Consider the following 20956-nt stretch of genomic DNA (forward strand, 5'->3'; position numbering starts at 1 on the left):
CAACAGCCTCCGGAAGAGTGTTCCAGTTTTCCACCACTCTGGGTGAAGAAGAACTTCCTTGCATTTGTACGGAATCTATCCCCTTTCAATTTTAAAGAGTGCCCTCTCGTTCTCCCTACCTTGGAGAGGGTGAAAAACCTGTCCTTATCTACTAAGTCTATCCCCTTCAGTACCTTGAATGTTTCGATCATGCCCCCTCTCATTCTCCTCTGTTCGAGGGAGAAGAGGCCCAGTTTCTCTAATCTTTCGCTGTATGGCAGCTCCTCCAACCCCATAACCATCTTAGTTGCCCTTCTCTGGACCTTCTCAAATAGTACCGTGTCTTTCTTCATGTACAGCGACCAGTGCTGTACGCAGTACTCTAGGTGAGGACGCACCATGGCCCGGGACAGCGGCATGATAACCTTCTCCGATCTGTTCGTGATCCCCTTCTTTATCATTCCTAGCATTCTGTTTGCCTTTTTCGCCGCCGCCACACATTGTGCAGACGGATTCATCAACTTGTCTATCAGAACTCCCAAGTCCCTTTCCCGGGAGGTCTGTCCAAGTACCGTCCCGGACATCCTGTACTTGTGCTTGAGATTTTTGATACCGACATGCATAACTTTACACTTATCCACATTGAACCTAATTTGCCCATTTCTCGAGCTTGATTATGTCACTTTGTAGATCTTCGCAATCCCCCTGTGTCTTCACTACTCTGAATAACTTTGTATCATCCGCATATTTAATCACCTCACTCGTCTTACCAATGTCCAGATCGTTTATAAAGATGTTGAATAGCACGGGTCCAAGCACCGAGCCCCGCGGCACCCCGCTGGTGACACTCTTCCAGTCCGAGTATTGTCCATTTACCCCCACTCTCTGTTTCCTATGCTCCAGCCAGTTTTTAATCCATGTGAGTATTTCACCCTCGATTCCATGGCTCGCAATTTTCTGAAGTAGTCGTTCATGTGGAACCTTGTCGATCACCTTCTGAAAATACTTAAATAAATAAATATAAACAGGATGGAGTCAGTCCAGAGGAAGGCTACTAAAATGGTATGTGGTCTTCATCATAAGGTGTATGAGGACAGACAAAGTTCTCAAAATGTACTGTATACTTTGCAGGAGAGGGGAGATATGGCAGAGATGTTTAAATAAAAAAAATCTGTGTTTAAATACCTATGTGGCATAAATGCATATGAGGCAAGTCTCTTTCAATTGAAAGGAAACTCCAGAGTGAGAGGGCTTAGAATGAGGTTAAGTGTTGATAGGCTCAGGAGTAATCTAAGGAAATACTTTTTTACTGATAGGGTAGTAGATGCATGGAATAGTCTCACAGCTGAGGTTGTGGAGACAAAGACTGCCTGAATTTCTTTCCATGGATTCAATGGTGTAACCCTCTTAAATCTCTTCCTCTCTGTACACTTCATATAATATCTCTGGTGTAGCTGCAGCAAAATTCACAGTCACACACTTGTCCAGGCTTTTTTTTTTATCTTGGCACCCTTTGATGATGTTATTCAGAGGACAGAGTCAGCTCTGTCCCAGGCCTGACCATACTCAGCTGTTCCTTGGAGAATAAATTCCCAACAAGCTAATTGGGGGAAATTTCATACATGCACGTGTAAAGAAGACAGGTTTTTTTTCCTCGTTTAGGAGCACTTTTGGTAGCACTATGAGACTTACACTTTGTAGCCATAGTGCACGTAATTTAATGTGAACAAAGTTGCCAATATCACGAGAGAATCACTGCAAGACGAAACCGCGTGACTGAGGCTGTTTTGACTGGAGACAAAAAGAGCATCTTTCCAAAAATCAGCGTGTACTGCACATTTCTTTAGCAACTCTTAACTTTTTACAAAATTTAACTTACAGTACTTATGGCTGCAAAATATCCACATTTAATTATTGATGGAATACTCGTGAATGCCAAACCCACAAATATGGAGGGAGACCTGTATACACACATATACACACACACACACACAAATATATAAAATAGAGCAGTCTTACCATTACCCCTTTACATTGTATGGGGCCCCTTGAAAATACAACAGAAACCTACTGTACAACACAATAGCCCTTATACTTGCGGGTGTCACCTATATATTTTTTACAGTAGGTTTCCGGTGGGTTTTGGAGCGCTCACAAATTCCATCACAAGTGTATTAGAGTAGGGTTATCAGACGTCTGGAGTTCCCCGGACATATTCGGGGGGTCTGGATGGCTTTTCAAAACCTGTCACTTTGTCCGGGTTCTGAAAAGCCCCCTCATATCGCGTCGGGCAGGTTGGAAGTCCGCGCATGAGTGCACTTGCTCCCTGCCCGACAAGAGCAGTCAGTGGGGGGTGGGAGTGGGATTAGGGCGTTACAAGGCGGGGGATGGGCGGAACTGGGTGGCTCTAGGGGGTCCGGATTTTCTGACTGGAAAATCTGGCAACCCTAAATTAGAGTGGGATATGAGCCTGGGTCTCCATCTCTATAAACCACTGCACTGACCATAAGGCTACTCCAGGGACCTGCTTGCTGCTCAAATAGGACTAGCCATAACATATGAAGCTGTCATACAGGCTGGTATGTTCTGCTTCTTTCACATCTTTGGGGGGGTGTCAGTGACCACTGGGGGAGTAATGGAGTCATATCTTAATCCCTCCAGTGGTCATCTAATCAATCTGGGCACATTTTTGGCACTTGTTATTGAAACAAGTCTATCCTCAAATATCCATGTTTTCTGCAATGTTCCATTATTGCAGAAAAACATTCAAATCATAAGCACACCCTAGTCCAACCCCAAACACCCTCTGAACATGCTCCCTTGAGATTTAGATGCACTGCATACAAACTGCTTAGAAAACCATCTAAAAATGGGTTTAAAAACAGCAATTTGATATTATTTCAAATGCTGAACTGCTTGATTTTACACAGTTGCAACATAAATTTGGCTTAAAAAAATCACAAAGTTTTAGGTGGTTGCAATTGAGGCAGGCCATTCAGGTGGGGTTCCCTGAATGGAGAAGTCTTAGTACCCAATACAGTTTGGAATTTTTATGCTTTCAGGCAAACTTTATGTGACAAGATCCACAAAAAAGGTTAATCTACTGGAGACAACAAACCATTAATTCTAATGGTAATACATTAATTATTAAATGAAGGAAAAGATCTCAGAGTTGCCACTCCCAGGATAATATTGTTATTGTCCAAAAGGGAATTGTGGCATGTGGTTTCTTTCATTGATCAAAAAACCTTCATTTTTGATTCTTATGTTATGTTAAATATTCAAATTTTAAAAAATTGTTGTAGATATTACCACTCTAAACTAGTTATCTCATTATATTCGAGGAGTACTTATCTAGTATTATCTAGTATTATTTTTTATATTTTTTCGATCTTTTACTGTGCAAAAAAAGCCTAAAGTGCAAACATTTCTTAAAGTGGCTAGTGCAAATCCAGCTTATCAATTTAAATAGGCTGTGCAAAATTGATAAGCTGGATTTGCACTAGCCACTTTAAGAAATGTTTGCACTTTAGGCTTTTTTTGCACAGTAAAAGATCGAAAAAATATAAAAAATAATACTAGATAAGTACTCCTCGAATATAATGAGATAACTAGTTTAGAGTGATAATATCTACAACAATTTTTTTAAATTTGAATATTTAACATAACATAAGAATCAAAAATGAAGGTTTTTTGATCAATGAAAGAAACCACATGCCACAATTCCCTTTTGGACAATAACAATATTATCCTGGGAGTGGCAACTCTGAGATCTTTTCCTTCATTTAATAATTAATGTATTACCATTAGAATTAATGGTTTGTTGTCTCCAGTAGATTAACCTTTTTTGTGGATCTTGTCGATAGTGGTTAATCTGTTCTCTTGTTTTGTACTAATTTGATTCATGAACTTTATGTGACACCAGGCCGCACAGTGGTATAAAATTATTAGTGAATCTGTTAAAAAAAAGCCTAAAAATGGTCTTAGGGATATTTGGAGCATTGAGATTAAGCATCAGATTTCAGCATCTCAATGGCCACAAATTTGGTCTTGGAGGATGAGATGTACAATGTCTGCATTTATGAGACAAACATGTTTTTTTCTTTTGCATAGAGTATTTTGGACCCCAGTTAGATTACAGAAGTTAAATAGTTCAAAGTCTAATAGATGCTGGCATTGTAACATTAAGTAGGGACTTTAGATCATCTTTTGTTTCACTGTCCCTATATTTTAGCCTTTTGGAATTCAATCTGGAATCAAGTAAATTGTTTATTGGAAAATTACATAGCATTATCTTATGATACCATAATATTTGGAATGTCGATGAGAAAAAAGAGCTAGATATCAGCGAATAACAATAAACTTTTATTGATAATGACAGGAGTCGCCATTCAACATATTACTAGGAATTGGAAAGATCATAGTAGACCAAGTTATAAGTTTTGGTAGAATCCAGTTTGTCACATATATAAAATAGAAAGATCATTAGCTATACAACATGGTAATTATAAGAATTTTATTAAAATTAGGGAGCCATTAACGAATTATTGTAATGATTAAATAAATGCCATTTTTTTTCTATTGAAAGATACACCATCTAATGCTGGGAGGGTCACATTTTATTGTTTATCTCAGAAAAGAATAATGGATATGGGTGGGTGGGATGAGGGTTAATTATAATTATACATATTATAAGATACAGTAATAAGAGTTGCAAGTGTTGTACTTTAATGTTGTTTATTTAATGCCTGTACACTTGATAAAAGTTTGAAAATGAATAAAGAATTTTTTTAAAAAACAGCAATTTGGATGTTTTGCTGACAAAAACATCCATCTGCGACTTTGTACCTTTTTTGGACATTTTTCTCTTTCGAAAATGAGTCCTATAATTACTTAAAATCATTGCAATAATATAATAGCATTACTAAATTAAAAGTCAAAGCCCCAAGAAATTTCCCAAACCAATAAGGTTTAATTTTTGTACAGAAAAAGAAATAATCTATTTATGACCTAATGTTATATGGGAGGAATTGAGAATTTTTTGAGTCACTTCACACCTTCAGATGAGTGGATGTTTTTTCTCTTATTATTGTTCTAGACCCCACGCCTTAACAACCGCTTATATCAGTAAAGTTGAGCTGTAGCCCTCGCTAATATTTTAGTCAGTTTGGGATCCTGTTCATCCTGTTGATATGTTCCAGTATATTGGATTTTGCTTACATTGCTCACACTAAAAAATCTTTGAAAAACCTTAACCTTGTATGAATGGAAACTATTTATTTAAATGTACACGGAGTTTTTTCATAAATCAGTGATGATGTGAATGGGCTCGGGTACTTGTGTAGTCCCGGCCCCTCACAATTGAGGTTTATTTTTCTCCGTTGTTTTATAATTTTCCATATCGATGGTGTGATGTCAAGAATTTTTGTAAATGTAGTATGAATGATTCCCTGCTACTAAATACCATTCATAATACGTTTCACATACATTTTGATCAAAGTTTTTCCAGACATATGTTGAACTACACAACTGCAGAGGAAGACTAAACTGAATTGTCAAATACGTGACACATACTGTGCAAGTCTGCCCAGTACTGGCTTTAGCTCTTCATTTTATACCATTAATTTTCTAATTAGAGATTCTTTGTGTTCATTCCATGCTTTGTTTAATTCCCTCACCTTTTTCATTTCCAACACCTCCCTCGGAAGGGCATTCAAGGCATCCACCACCCTCTCCATGAAAAATAATTTCCTAATGTTACTTCTAAGTCTACCACCCCACAACCTCAATTCATGCCCTCTAGTTTTACCATTTTCCCTTCTCTGGAAAAAATTTGTTTCTATATTAAGACCTTTGAAGTATTTAAATGCCTGGATTATATTTCTCCTATCCCTCCTCTCCTCTAGAATATACATATTCAGGTCTTCCAGTTTCCTCTCATACATCTTTTGGCACAAGCCTCATACCATTTTTGCTGCCTTCCTCTGAAGTGATCCAGAGGAAAGCAACAAAAATGGTATGGGGCTTGTACCAAAAGACATACAAGGGGAAACTGGAAGACATGAATATGTATAACTTAAGGTTTGAGAGTATTGCATGCTATTGGTATATAAACTTACTGCTGGAGAGTGCTAAAGCCTTATTCAATAAGTTTTCTTAATTTGGATTTCCTTATCCTTTAATAATTTCTCCCTCATTTATTCAGTTTGTGGTCTAATATAGGAAAAGTATATAATTTCTATTGGGAAATTTGTGGATTAAAATGTAAATTTTCTTTCCATGTTACTTTAGCAAGTGGATACTTGTGAGTTGTATTTCAAAAATTTTGATAAATTTAAAAAAAAAAATCATCTTTATATTTAAAAAAACAGCTTCAGAAGCCATTCTCTATCTGAATGTAATGCTAGTTGAACAAAAAGTGTAGCAACCATTAATTCCTCTGATTTCGACTTCTCTAATAGGTTTGTTAAGTCCAACACATCTATTACTGGTTCTTGCTTGTCCTCCGGGGTCTTCTTTCCCAAGGAATCAAAAAATAAGAATGTATCCAGATGTTTCTAGGATAACTAAAAAAAAACAAAAAAGGAAGCAGTTTTTGCTCTTGAGACCACAGGTGTTAAAAATTGGAGCTACGTTTATGCTGAGATACCCCTGTAAATGTTTAGTTAATTTTAGGTGAGCTAAATATACTTTTTTTTGAATCTGCACAGTTATCGAGGTTTATATTAGATAAGGAGGTGACGTCTGCAAGTACCCCTATTTGTAACCAAGAAAATGTTCCTAGTTAGTATTGGGTTCACATCAGTCAGCCTAAATTTCTTATAAACTGTTGGATCAATTAGTCTCCGATTTATGATACTTCTCCCTCAATATTTGTGGACTAATTAACAGTAGAAAGAATGTTTAATTTTTCTTATATTGTTTTATGTTATGTACTGCATGGTGATACTGTTTTATTTCATTATGATTGTGTTATCATATAATTTAAACTCAATAAAGATAAAGTAATTTAAAAAAAAAATGGACAAAATAATCTGATATATATAACCTGCAATATTTTTCAATGATGCAAAATACATTTATGTATTGTTTTAGAGGAATATTTGCCTAATTTGCCACCTCCTTTACTAATGCATAGCGTGGGTTTTAGTGCCGGCAGCGGCAGTAACTGCTCCGACACTCGTAGGAATTCTATAAACGTCGGAGCAGTTACCACCGCTGCCGGCACTAAAACCCACGCTACATGTTAGTAAAGGAGGGGGTGAGTCAGTAATGTTTGGAAGAGTTGAATGAGCGAGAAAAAGAAGATGGCTTGAACATCTAAAGTACCATACAAATGGTTCAAGAGAGGAAAGGACCCTTATGCATGAAGACTGGTTCCCACCATTGGCTCCAATACTTCATAAGGACTATGAGGTACAATGATGATGACTGGAATTTATAAGACTGAATCAGCAAAATTATCTTTGCAACTGTGCTGTATTTTCCTGAATCTCAGGTGACTACACCAAAGAAACCAAAAACAAAATGTAAAATATCCAATGGCCATTTTCACCATTGCCACTTTGATATAAGAACACTAGGGGTTCCTTTTACTAAGGTGTGCTAGCAATTTTAGTACATGCTACAATGCTGCGCGCGCTAAACGCTAACACCGCCACAGAGCCTGCGTTAGTATTTTTCATTTAGCGTGTGGTTTGCACGTGCTAATCTTAAGCGCGCGCTAAAAACGCTAGCACACCTTAGTAAAAGGAGCCCTATATATTATCTTTTATTTTACCAAATGTTTCCTACTTTTTTAAGGTTTGTATCAATGAAAGTAGTTCTCTGATCTGATTTAAAAAGCACTAAAATGTCTACAGTTAAAGCAAACTTCACCCTCTGTATTTATTTCTCAATTCATGTAAGGCAAGCCATAGCACAGAAACAAAAGATAAGTTTCATTTTATGAGAGCTAAATGGGGATAATCAAACAATAAAGATATACCGGTAATCACTTCATTGGCTCCTTATCCATTTCTGCATACAGTTCAAACTCCTCTTGGGACCTGGGTTGGCTATTGTCGGAAATAGGATACTGGGCTTGATTGACCTTCGGTATGTCTCAGTATGGCAATTCTCTTATTGACTTACAAGTATATTCAACCTGCAATTCCTTAATATCTCTCCTTCCTTATCTCTCCCTATACTCCTCCCCAAGAACTCTGTTCATCGGATAAATGTCTCTTATCTGTACCTTTCTCCTCTACTGCCAACGCCAGACACCGTCTTTCTATCTTGCTGTGTACCATATGCCTGGAACAGACTGCCTTATCAGTACATCAAGCTCTCTCTTTGGCAGTGTGCAAATCTAGGCTAACAGCCCACTTTTTTAAAGCTGCTTTTAACTCCTAACTCTTACCCACCAATGCCTGTTTTATGATTTCCTCTGCAAAATTTCCTAACCCTTATTTGTCCTGTTTTTCATTAGATTGTAAGGTCTATTGAGCAGGGATTGTCTCTTACATGTTTAATGTACTTCTGGCATCACTATAGAAATGATAAGTAATACCATAGTAATATGTCTTCATAATTCAGGGTGGACCTGTTGGTGCAATAGTACATCTAGACTGCCTCTACACATCTACAATATACTAACCCTCCCTTTTATGAAGCTGCATTAGGTTTTTTTTTTATCGCCAGCCATGAGCGTCAGAGCTAATACTGCTGTGGCTGGTGATAAAAATGCTTAATGTGGCTTCATAAAAGGGAGAGGGGGTAAGATTGGAGAGCACAATATGTGTGCTCTAAATGAAGATGCAGAGCAGGGATCTCAAAGTCTCTCCTTGAGGGCCGCAATCCAGTCGGGTTTTCAGGATTTCCCCAATGAATATGCATGAGATCTATGTGCATGCACTGCTTTCAATGTATATTCATTGGGGAAAACCTGACTAGATTGCGGCCCTCAAGGAGGGACTTTGAGATCCCTGATGTAGAGCTTCATCTGATTTAGCATAGTTAAAATTTATGTTCTCTGTTCTTAAATGTCCATCTGTGCTTATAAGTACAAGAACTGAATGGACATGGAAACTTATTCTGGTCTTTACCATATTTTTATTTTTATATTATTATTACAGATTTTTTTTTTCCAAACAATTCTCACAGACTGATGCTAAAGCTGTTACTTGACGTTTCTGTCATGATTCTACCCAGATTGCTGAATTTAAGGGACATGGAGAAATAACTTACATCTTACTTTTTCACCATCTTTATGTTGAACTATCCCAAATCATCAAGTGGCCCAACACAACAACCATAACATAAGAGTTCAGATGATGTACCTAGAAAGCTTACAGATGATAAACTCCACAAATCCAAAGATGTGATGATTTTCCTTCTTCTTTCACAGTAGCCTAGGACATTATTTGATTTATTCATATAAAAGTGTTTATAATTGAAGACATCCGGACCAAGCAGATGATTCAAAAGGCAGCATTTAGCATAATCAAACGGTACCATCCATAACAAGGGTACCAGCAACCAGCATCTCATTTTGTACTTCTCTGTTTTCTTTTTACTCACATCTCAGCTCATCAGAGGTAAAATGCTGAATAATATCTGAAATACTAGGGTGAGAACTCGAAAGGAAACCCAAGGGGAGATAAAATAAACACAAGAGTACCCACATAAACGCTGGGCTTGACAGTCGTATCATTGAGTTCAGACGGATGCCCTATTTATATAGTGCTTCATATTGTGTTTAACAATCTTCTCTACTTAAAGTTAATTTGCTACTATGATGTCAGCGCGGAAATTGAGCTCTTGGGACTTTTATTCACTCTACCCAGAACAACGAAGAAAGCAAAGTCCAATGCAGTCCACAGAAAACGCCCGTACAATGTTCACTCATCACAACCCACTTTCCGGCCCACGAACCATCACATTTTCCATTCTCCAGGTACACTTCCGTCCCTCTTGCTTTTCCCAACTCCTAACCCTCCGAACTACTTCCGCCCCTTCGCTTCTCCCAATTCCTAAACCCAGGCTTACTTCCGCCCCTCTAGCTTCTCCTGACTCCTAACCCCGCCCACTCGCTCCTCAGCCGTGCTGCGTTCCTAGCTTCCTACTTCCGCCTCCTCCCACCCTGCGTGCAAGGGTTGCTCTTGCAGCTTTCGAGTCTGTTGCCGCTGGGGGTGATGGGAGATTCCGGCGGAAAATGGCCTCAGTTGTGTGGCGGTGCTGCTGTAGGAACGTGGGGAGCCGCCGTCGCCTTGGAATTTCTTGTGTCCGCGGTCGCTTCTTGTTGTCGCCGGCGCTGGAGGAGTGGAGTCGGCTACCGTCTCCGCAGAGCTTGGTTCCCGGGCCACAGGCAAGTCGGGGCCCTTGGTGCAGAGGTGGGAGGGCGGTGGAAGGTCATAGGCAGGTGTTGCAATGAATGGGGGGAGAGCGGGGCGCAGTCAGGTTCGAGTGGAGGAAGGCTAATGAAGAGTCGGGTGTTAATATCGAGAGGTTGTGCCCGCTGTGGTCTTGTTCAGCTTGTGTCTATTGCTTGTGATCTCTATTTTCTCTGGGAAAGGCTACATTGCAAGCACATACTTGCAGCCGGGTGAAAACCAAGCCTGGATCAATATATCAGAGCTGACTTGGGTCAGGAGGCAACCCTATGTGTAATAATATGGTTTTATTACCTTGCATACCTTATATTTGGTAAAGAGCACATCCATTAATAGAGAATGAATGAAAAAGAAGAATTAGACATGATTGGATGTGCCAGGCTGCGCTTTGGGCTAGATTCACTAACCTTAACGATTGTGTCCCCAGGGAATTTTTCAAGTACCTTTCTTATTTCTAATCTTAATGTATATTTTCTGTAAACCGCTTAGAACCTAACGGATGTAGCGGTATATAAGAAATAAATTACATTACATTACATTACATTACAGTTTGCGACCACTTTGCAACACCAACCTGATTCACTAACCTTCCTCCCGATCCGATCCACGCATGCAAATGAGGGGCATCCAAAAGTAGGAAGGCAGCGATTCACAAAACAATTTCAGGAACACTGACTAGCCTGCCTGATCAAAAAAGAAGTGACTGCTGAGGACCAGTCACCCATGTCCCTGCCAACTCATCTGTTCTCTGCCGCCCTTTCCTGCAGTACGAGCCAGTGAGTTTAAAGCGGGGCTGCACTACAACTTGTTCTATTTCAGCCTGGAACATGCCCTAGTGCAGCCCCGCTTTAAACTTGTGGGTTAAAACCACGGGCTCACGAGTAACCCTTCCCTGCAGTGTATCCTGAACAGTGCCTAAGAAGTGGAGAGGGAGAGCAGCAGGTGCTGCCGCCACAACTCGGGCACCGGACCTGGGAGGGACGAAAGGCAGAGGAACCGGGAGAGGCGGTCACAGGTGGACTGCTGGGGAAGGAGAGAGAAAAGGCAGGGTCTGGGAAACTACAGGGTGGGGCTCGATCCCTGGAGCCAGCGAGAGGGAAGTCAGGAGACCAAGCGCATGCGCAGACCATCTAGAAGCAAAGAAGATGGTCTGTGCATGCTTCTGGATTGTTCTACAGCGATCTGTGCCGCAGGCTCTGATCAAATTCATTTGTCTTACTGAATTGGTCGCTCGGGAAGACTCGGACATGGATCGGAAAGGTAAGGGGGGTTTAGTGAATCTAGGCCTGTGTTCTTAAGAAGTAAATGCTCTCTGTGAGTGCAACACCTGAAGTGATAAGCGGTGGTTTAGGGTTGCTAATTATATGCTTGACTAATCCATACCACAAATAATGAACTGTATAGTAAAGAAATATCCACATAATCCACTTATTCCTAATGAAATACCACAGAGTTTAGGGGAGGGGAAAGGATGGATGCTGGATACAAAGTTGAGGGGAGGGGGAGAATGACCTAGATTAGAAAGGAGGGTGGGAAGGGATGAACAGATGCTGGGCCTACAGGTGAGAGTGGGGGGATGAGGAGGGAAAGGAGACAACTATTTTATAGTAACTCTCTCAAGCAACCAGAAAATTGCAAGAGGACCTTGTGAGACTGGGCATCAAAATGGCAGATGATGTTTAATGTGAGCAAGTGCAAACTGATGCATGTGGGAAGCGGAACCCGAACTATAGCTGCATGATGAAGGTTCCACTTTAGGAGTCACTTGCCAGGAAAAGGATATACTGTAGTTGTGATAGCTGAGGATATATTGAAACCCTTAGCTCATTGTGTAGCGGCTAAGAAAGCAAATACAGTAAACTGTTATCTGGCACCCATGGGGATTGGTAGATGCCGGATAACTAGTTTTCACAATGCTCTTGCGATTTAACAGCTTTGAACAGCTTTGTATCATCAGCAAATTTAATTAACTCACTAATTATTCCCAACTCTAGATAATTGATAAATATGTTAAAAAGCAGCGGTTCCAGCACAGATCCGTGGGGAGCATCTCTGTTTACCCTTCTTCATTCAGAATCTACTCTCTGTTTTCTGTCTTTCAACCAGTTCTTAATCTATAATAAGACATTGCCTCCTATCCCTTGACTTTCTAATAACCCCAGAAGTCTTTCGTGAGGTATTTTTGTCAAATTCCTTTTTAAAATCCAAATACACAATATCAACTGGTTCACCTTTATCCACATGTTCACACACCCCTTCAAAGAGATGCAGTAGATTGGTGAGGCAAGATTTCCCTTGACTAAAACCATGTTGGCTTTTTCTCATTAATCCATGCTTATGTATATGTTTTGTTATTTATAAAAGGCTCTACCATTTTGTCTGGCACTGACATCGGACTCACTGGTCTGTAATTTCCTGGATCACCTGTGGAACCCATTACAAAAATCAGTATCATATTGGCCACTCTCCAGTCTTCAGTACTGTGCTGGATTTTAGAGAAAAATTACAAATTACTAACAGTAGCTCTGAAAGTTCATTTTTTCAATTATACCATCCGGTCCAGGTGATTTGCTATTGTTCAGTTTGTTAAATTGACCCATTGCATCTTCCATTGCTACATCTTCCATTGTTACAGAGATTTGTTTGAGTTTCTCTGATTCATCAGAATTGAATACCATTTCTGGTACCAGTAACTCGTCCACATCTTTCTCAGTGAAGACTGAAGCAAAGAATTAATGTAATCTTTCCACTATGATCTTGTGTTTCCTGAGAGCCCCTTTTATCCCTCAGTTGTCTAGCAGTCCAACTGATTCGCTTCCTGCTTTTAATATACATAAAAAAAGTTTTTACTGTGTGTTTCTACTTCCAGCTCAATCTTCTTTTCAAGATCTCTTTGCCTTTCTTATTAGCGCCTTGCATTTGACTTGCCATTCCTTGTTCTGTTTACAATTAGTTTTAGTTGGATCCTTTTTCCACTTTCTGAAGGATTCTCTTTTGGCTCTAATAACTTCCTTCACCTCACTCATTAACCACACTGGTTGCCGTTTGGCCTTTATTTCTCCTTTTTTAATATATGGAATATATCTAGTCTGGGATTCCAGGATGGTATTTTTGAATAACATTCATGCCTGATATAAATTTTAGATCTTTGCAGCTGCTCCTCTCTCTTTTTTTTAATCATTCTTCTCGTGTTGTCATAGTGTCCATTTTTAAAGTTAAATGCTGTTGTATTGGATTTCCTGTGTGAATTTATTCCAGGGATTATATCAAATCTGATCATGTTATGATCACTGTTATCAAGCGGCCCCCGCACCATTAACTCTTGCCCCAAGTAATAGAAACACAGAAACTGACGGCAGAAAAGGGCTACGGCCCATCCAGTCTTCCCACACCAATGACCCACCCCTACCTTCCTCTATGAAGAGATCCCACGTGCCAATCCCATTTTTTCTTAAAATCTGGCACGCTGCTGGCCTCAATTACCTGCAGTGGAAGATCATTACAGCGATCAATCACTCTTTCGGTGAAGAAATATTTTCTGGTGTCATCATGAAATTTCCCACCCTTGAGTTTCAGCGGATGCCCTCTCGTTGCCTTGGGCCCCCTGAGAAAAAAAGATATCTTCTTCCACCTCGATACGGTCCATGACATATTTGAACGTCTCAATCATGTTTCCCCTCTCTCTGCATTCCTCGAGTGAGTATAGCTGCAACTTGTCCAGCCGTTCCTCATACGGGAGATCCTTGAGACCTGAGACCATCCGGGTGGCCATTCGCTGGACCGACTCAACTCTCAACACATCTTTGCGGTAATGTGGCCTCCAGAATTGTACACAGTATTCCAGATGGGGGTCTCACCATGGATCTGTACAACGGTATTATGACCTCGGGCTTATGGCTGACGAAACCTCTGCGGATACAACCTATGATTTGTCTAGCCTTGGATGAAGCTTTCTCTACTTGATTGGCAGTCTTCATTTCTTCACTAATGATTACCCCCAAGTCATGTTCTGCTACAGTCCTTGCTAGGGTCTCTCCATTTAGGGAGTAAGTCTGGCATGGATTTTGGCTGCCAAGGTGCATGACCTTGCATTTTTTGGCATTGAAACTTAGTTGCCAAGTCCTGGACCATTGTTCCAGTAGGAGTAGGTCGTGCGTCATACTGTCGGGCATTGAGCTTATGTTAGGCACTGTGCTTTGGTCTGTTGTGCTCTTGCCTACTACATTGCATAGTTTGGCATCATCGGCAAATAACATAATTTTGCCTCGAAGCCTCTTAGCCAAGTCTCTTATAAAGATGTTGAATAGGATTGGGCCCAGTACCGAGCCCTGCGGCACTCCACTGATCACCTCCGCTGCTTCGGAGGGGGTGCCGTTTACCACCACCCTCTGAATTCTGTCTCTGAGCCAGTCCTTAACCGATGTAGTTAACGTGTCACTTAATCCCATCGAACTCATCTTGCTCAGCAACCTGCGGTGTGGGACGCTATCAAATGCTTTACTGAAGTCCAGGTACACGATGTCTAGGGACTCCCCTATATCCAGCTTTCTTGTAACCCAGTCAAAGAAGCTGATCAGATTGGACTGGCAGGACCTTCCCTTTGTAAATCCGTGTTGATGGGGATCTCGTAGATTCTCCTCGTTCAGGATCGTATCCAATTGGCGCTTGATTAGAGTCTCCATAAGTTTGCTGACAATCGATGTGAGACTCACCGTTCTGTAGTTTGCAGCCTCCGTCCTGCGTCCTTTTTTGTGGAGTGGAATGACGTTAGCCGTTTTCCATCCAATGGGACTCTTCCTGTACTTAGGAAAAGATTGAAGAGCGCGGATAACGGTTCTGCCAAGACGTCACTTAACTCCCTGAGCATCCTGGAGTGCAGTGTCCGGTCCCATAGCTTTGTTAACCTTGAGATTTGATAGCACGTAGTAGATGCTGCTGGGCGTAAACTCGAAGTCATGTGTTTCTCTAGAATTGCTTCGCCTCTTATCGATTCCTTAAGCAGCTGCTCCATAAAATAGTCCTTTATTTCATCAAGGAATTTTATCTCCCTAGCATGCCCTGATGTTACATTTACCCAGTCATATTTTCTTCACAAAAGCTAAACAATTTTGAAGTCACAGCAAGTAGCTTAGGGTTCAAGAAGATTCTGGATGTGTTCCTGAATGACAAGAGCATAGATATTAGAGACTGGGTGGGCAAGTTTATTGCATACTTATGAGGGGGTGCTGATTAGTCTTTAGTTTTTCCTTTTCACCTACTTTTAGACTAATAATACTTTCATCACATAAGAACATAAGAAGTTGCCTCCGCTGAGTCAGACCATAGGTCCATCCTGCCCAGCGGTCCGCTCCCGCGGCGGCCCATCAGGCCCATCGCCTGAGAAGTGGTCTATACCTATCTATACCCTTCAATCCCTTTTTCTTCAAGGAATCTATCCAAACCTTCTTTGAAACCATTTAATGTTTTGCTGCCTACAACAGCCTCTGGGAGCGCGTTCCATGTATCCACCACCCTCTGAGTGAAAAAGAACTTCCTAGCATTTGTTTTAAACCTGTCCCCTTTCAATTTCTCCGAGTGCCCCCTTGTACTTGTGGTGCCCCTTAATTTGAAAAATCTGTCCCTGTCTACTTTTTCTATGCCCTTCAGGATCTTGAAGGTTTCTATCATGTCTCCTCTAAGTCTCCGCTTTTCTAGTGAGAAAAGTCCCAACTGCTTCAATCTGTCGGTATATGGGAGATTTTCCATTCCCTTTATCAGTTTAGTTGCTCTTCTCTGTACTCCCTCAAGTACTGCCATGTCCTTCTTGAGGTACGGCGACCAGTACTGGACACAGTACTCCAGATGAGGCCGCACCATTGCACGATACAGCGGCATGATGACTTCCTTCGTCCTGGTCGTAATACCCTTCTTAATGATACCCAACGTTCTGTTTGCTTTCTTTGAGGCTGTGGCGCACTGCGCTGATGCCTTCAGTGTTGCGTCTACCATCACTCCCAGGTCTCTCTCCAGGTTGCTGACCCCTAGCGGTGTTCCCCCCATTCTGTACGTGAACATCGGGTTCTTTTTCCCCACGTGCATGACCTTGCATTTCCCTATGTTAAAGCTCATTTGCCACTTTTCGGCCCACTTTTCCAGCTGCGTTAGATCCTTTTGGAGATCTTCGCAGTCTTCCCTGTTTTGAGCCCTGCTGTATAGTTTGGTGTCATCTGCAAATTTAATGACCTCACACTTGGTTCTCGCCTCTAGGTCGTTTATGTAAATATTGAACAGGAGCGGTCCTAGCACCGACCCCTGCGGAACTCCGCTCGTGACCCCTTTCCAGCCTGAGTAATGGCCCTTTACTCCAACCCTCTGCTTCCTGTTTGCCAGCCAGTTTCTGATCCATCGGTGGACCTCCCCTTGCACCCCGTGGTTCCATATCTTCTTAAGCAGTCTCTCGTGTGGTACCTTGTCGAAGGCTTTTTGGAAGTCAAGGTAAATGATGTCTATAGATTCCCCTTTATCCACCTGGTTGTTCACCCCCTCAAAGAAGTACAATAAGTTGGTGAGGCATGACCTGCCTTTGCAGAAGCCATGTTGACTTGGTTTTAGTTGCCCATTTTTTTCGGTGTGTTCACAGATGCTGTCTTTAATTAGTGCCTCCATCATCTTTCCCGGGACTGAGGTCAGGCTCACCGGCCTGTAGTTTCCTGGGTCGCCCCTTGAGCCCTTCTTGAAGATGGGCGTTACATTTGCTATTTTCCAATCCTCCGGGATCTCTCCAGTTTTTAAGGATAGGCTGTATATCTGTCGAAGTGGCTCCGCTATTTCGTTTTTTAGTTCCTTGAGTACCCTTGGGTGAATGCCATCCGGACCTGGCGATTTGTCGCTCTTTAGTCTGTCTATCTGCCTGAGTACATCTTCTTGGCTTACCTCTAAATTGACCAGTTTATCATCTTGGTTTCCTATTGCGATCTCCTCGGGTTCCGGAATGTTGGTTGTATTCTCCACCGTGAAGACTGACGTGAAGAACTCATTTAACCTGTCAGCTATCTCTTTCTCTTCTTTTACTACTCCCTTTCTATCTCCATCATCCAATGGTCCCACTTCTTCTCTTGCCGGTTGCTTCCCCTTGACGTATCTGAAGAACGACTTGAAGTTTGTTGCTTCCTCTGCCAGTCTCTCTTCAAAGTTTTTTGTATGTGTCTGATGTAAATTTTATAATTGTAGCCTGATTTACTTATTTTTTGCATATCTGAAATGAAAATGGCGCAAAATGGAGATTTTACTGCAGAAGAGTGCCTAAAAGGGATCTCAGCCAAATTTGCAATGATATGTCAATTATATTAGGGGATAAGTGCCTTCCTACTCCACAGTCAAGAACTGAGTTGCTGCATTTAGAACAGGACTTGGGACATGGAAGACAAAGAACATTCTGGGAGTCCAACTCAAGTGACAGTTCCAGAAAACATGGATACCATTCATTCCATGATTTTGGACGATCGAAGAATATTGGAAGATAGCAGAGACCGTGGAGATATAGCTCAAGAATAAGTAGGTAGGCTAACAAGATGGCGGCCGATTAGGTCATTATTTGCACTGTCTCCCTTTTCTCTTTTATTTCTCTTTTTATTTTTGGTCTTCTACTGTTTTTTAAACTAAACTAAACCTTAAGTTTATAGACCGCATCATCTCCACGGAAGTAGAGCTCGACACGGTTTACAGGAATTACTAAAGAAAGGAAATCCAATGGGAAGGAGAAGGGCTTGGTAAAAAGGAAGGAAGGAGGGGACTAAGTAGAGAGGAGAGGGAGGGAGTGGTTGTTTATTTTTTTATCTGATCAATTTTTATTAATCTTATTTGATTTATTATATTGGTTTTGGGACTCCACCTGCAAAATTTGATCTGATGGTTTCTGATTTGACCGTTGTATTTGGTCTATCAGTTCGAAAGGCCTCTTTCTTATCTGATATTCCTTGCACCTCTGTCGACCCTGAGCTGTGTCTGGCGGCTGACCCATGGCAAGTGAGGCTGATGGGGGAGAATCAAGAGAGGAGCGTTGCCGAAGTCGATGGAGGGTGGATGAATCGTCGAGAGGCGGCAGCTATCGAGACCGGAAGCGCCATGTTTAAGGTGCTCAGGGTAAACTCCAACTGCCGGCAAGGATGCAGTTCCAGATTTCCTCCTAGCAGAGCGACATCGGCAGGATGGGAGGTCCGGAGAATAATTTTTCATAGTGCCTGGAGTCTCGCCTCATCCGATATCCCACCACCAAGATGGGAGTGGTGTTGTGAGGGGCGATGTCATCAAGTGCGAGGGATGGCAGAAAAATATATAATCCGGACCAAGGAGCGGAGGAATGGAGTCGGCAGGAACTGTGAGCTGTTAAGTGTAATGGCTGGTAATCCGAAGATCGAGAGATGTTTCCCATTGCACCGAAGAAGGTGACCTATGGCTGGAGCGCAGAGGTCGATGATGGTGGTTCCCCAGCTGAAACGGCTAATTGCGCTAGGGAGGGTGACATTGGTGATTTGACTGAAGTGAAGCTAAGTCCTGCCTGACTCTTATACCATTGTGCATATTATATCTTTTTTTTTTCTACTTATTTGTTTTATTTCTTCATTTTAAATTTCTTAGAATTCCATTGTTTAACGGTTTTTCATTCTATTCACATTCTCTCTCTTTACCTTTTCCTTACTTCCAAAGTTCATTTTTTTCTTTTTACATTTCTATATCTTATTTAACTTTAAAACATCATAATTTAATTTTAGTTTATCCAATATATTATTGTTTGAGATGTACATTTTGCTTTAAAAGTGCGGCCTTAAAAAGATCTATGTATTCTTGTTAGGATGTTTCTTATTCTTATTTTTACCTCTGTTTTTTATTTTACTTCTCTACCATTTACTAATTGTTTTTCAGGTACTTATGTTAGATTGTGAGCCTTCGGGACAGTAAGGGTATTTCTAAGTACCTATCTTTACTTATCTTATTTTTATTGTATCCTTAATGTATATTTTCTGTAAACTACTTCTAACCTAACGGATTAGCGGTATATAAGAAATAAAATTACATTACATTACATGAGAAAACTCGCAGTCAAGTGGATTCCCAAATGTCTCAAAGCTGACCAGAAACGTGATCAAGTGGTTGCCTCACAATCCATTTGGGACCGATTTCAGATCTTTTAGGATTTTTGAACCATCACATAACTATGGATGAAACTTGGATATATATAATATGATCCAGAGGCAAAAGAACAATCCAAAGAATGGAGACACAGTGGCGCCCTACATCTGGGATAAAGATGGAATTTTGCTTGTAGATTACCTGAAAAGGGTGCAACCATCATGGCAAAATACTATGTTGCACTTCTCAAACTGAAACAGCTGGTCTCCAAATGATGAGGTAAGCTTTGAAAAGGAGTCTTGTTTCTTCAAGACAATGCTGCTCCTCACAAAGTGGCATTGCACAGCAGAAATTTGTAGATCTTCACTTTGTGTTTAAATAGTTTTTATTGAGCCAAGATAAATACACAGGTCCACCAATACTTACAAAAAACAGAGCTCAAACAATTTTCAAACTCCCCCCCCCCCCCCCCACCCAGAGTCCCACTAGAAATAACAAATTGAACAGTATTCAAAGGCAGAACATGTAGGGAAAGCACCAGTATGTAAAATCACACAATCAACAGTTCAAAATCCGACTCCTGGCCACAGGAGTCATAGTGTTCCAGAAGGATTCCCAGGTAGCCATAAAACGGAGACCGCTCACAGAGGAAAGGTCCAGGACACTCCGACGTTCCTAAGCAAGCAAGGTAATCATTTGGACCCTCCACTTCCATAGCAAAGCAGCAGATGAATCCAGAGACTAGTGGGTATAGCTCACATCGACCAGCAGGTGGAGATAGAGAACTGATTAACAGTTGGCCTTAAAGCCTGGTGTTCTTTCTGTTGATTCAGTTTTGCTCTATCTCCCAGCAGGGTTGGAGCTACCTTCCTAGCTCCTGGTCTCTGGCTGCTGCCGGATAGATTGGATTGGTGTTCCGTTGGAATTCCTCTGTTGAGACTAGTTCTCTTCAGTAGGTTGGGGGTGCCTGGCTGATTGGTGCCGGCTTTGGGAGGTACACCTGGGCCCTCCCAGGTCCCTGCTCCACCCTCCCCTCCGTTGGATAGAGGGGTTCCTTTCCAGGTTGCAGGAGTATTGGCTGGCTTCTTCATTCCAGTATAAAAAAAAAAAAAAAAAAAAATGGAGCCTTCCTGCTAGTACTGAGCCGGGCAGTGGTTAACTCGGCTTCCAGTACATTTCCCACCGATTCCCTGGCTTCGGGGGTAAGAGGCTGACCATTTGGGTGAGTAATTTTCCTTACTCGTTTGTGGTGGTTCCTCGTAGCGTTCCCGGGTGCCGGGCGTCTTGGGGGGCGGAGTCGGCGTTCGGCGCCGTTCGCCGCGTGTGTGAAAAAAAAAAAAAAAAAAAAAAAGCGTCGGAGCTTTGGTTGGGCCGAGGGGGGATGGCTGCAGAGGCTGGTCAGCAGTGTTCGCGCTGTGGGAAGCGCCGAACACTGTCGGGTCTTTGCTCTGCCGGGTGCTTGGAAGCACCGGCAGACGATCCGTTTTTGACGGCTT

The 20956-nt window shown here is 41.5% G+C and overlaps 2 protein-coding genes across 4 annotated transcripts in view; one reads left to right on the forward strand and one right to left on the reverse strand.

The window, feature by feature from the left end:
* Positions 1-9225, reverse strand: part of LOC117354928 (protein adenylyltransferase SelO, mitochondrial-like) — a 96016-nt gene extending 86791 nt beyond the window's left edge. The window contains exons 1-2 of the mRNA XM_033932890.1: positions 9215-9225; positions 750-802 (exon numbers count right to left, since the gene is read on the reverse strand). Coding sequence (XP_033788781.1) covers positions 750-802; positions 9215-9225 — 64 coding nt within the window. The remainder of the gene's footprint in view (positions 1-749; positions 803-9214) is intronic.
* An 831-nt stretch (positions 9226-10056) lies between these two features.
* The window catches only part of PDSS1 (decaprenyl diphosphate synthase subunit 1), a 74813-nt gene continuing 63913 nt past the window's right edge, over positions 10057-20956 (forward strand). For 2 of the 3 annotated variants that reach the window (XM_033931415.1, XM_033931416.1), the window contains exon 1: positions 10058-10327. In XM_033931415.1, the coding sequence (XP_033787306.1) occupies positions 10175-10327 (153 nt within the window). In that variant the 5' untranslated portion in view covers positions 10058-10174. Of the gene's footprint in view, positions 10328-20956 lie in introns of all 3 variants that reach the window. The other variant, XM_033931417.1, reaches the window with a different exon arrangement.

The sequence above is a fragment of the Geotrypetes seraphini genome, chromosome 2 (genome assembly GCF_902459505.1).
Source record: "Geotrypetes seraphini chromosome 2, aGeoSer1.1, whole genome shotgun sequence".
Classification (NCBI taxonomy): Eukaryota; Metazoa; Chordata; class Amphibia; order Gymnophiona; family Dermophiidae; genus Geotrypetes; species Geotrypetes seraphini.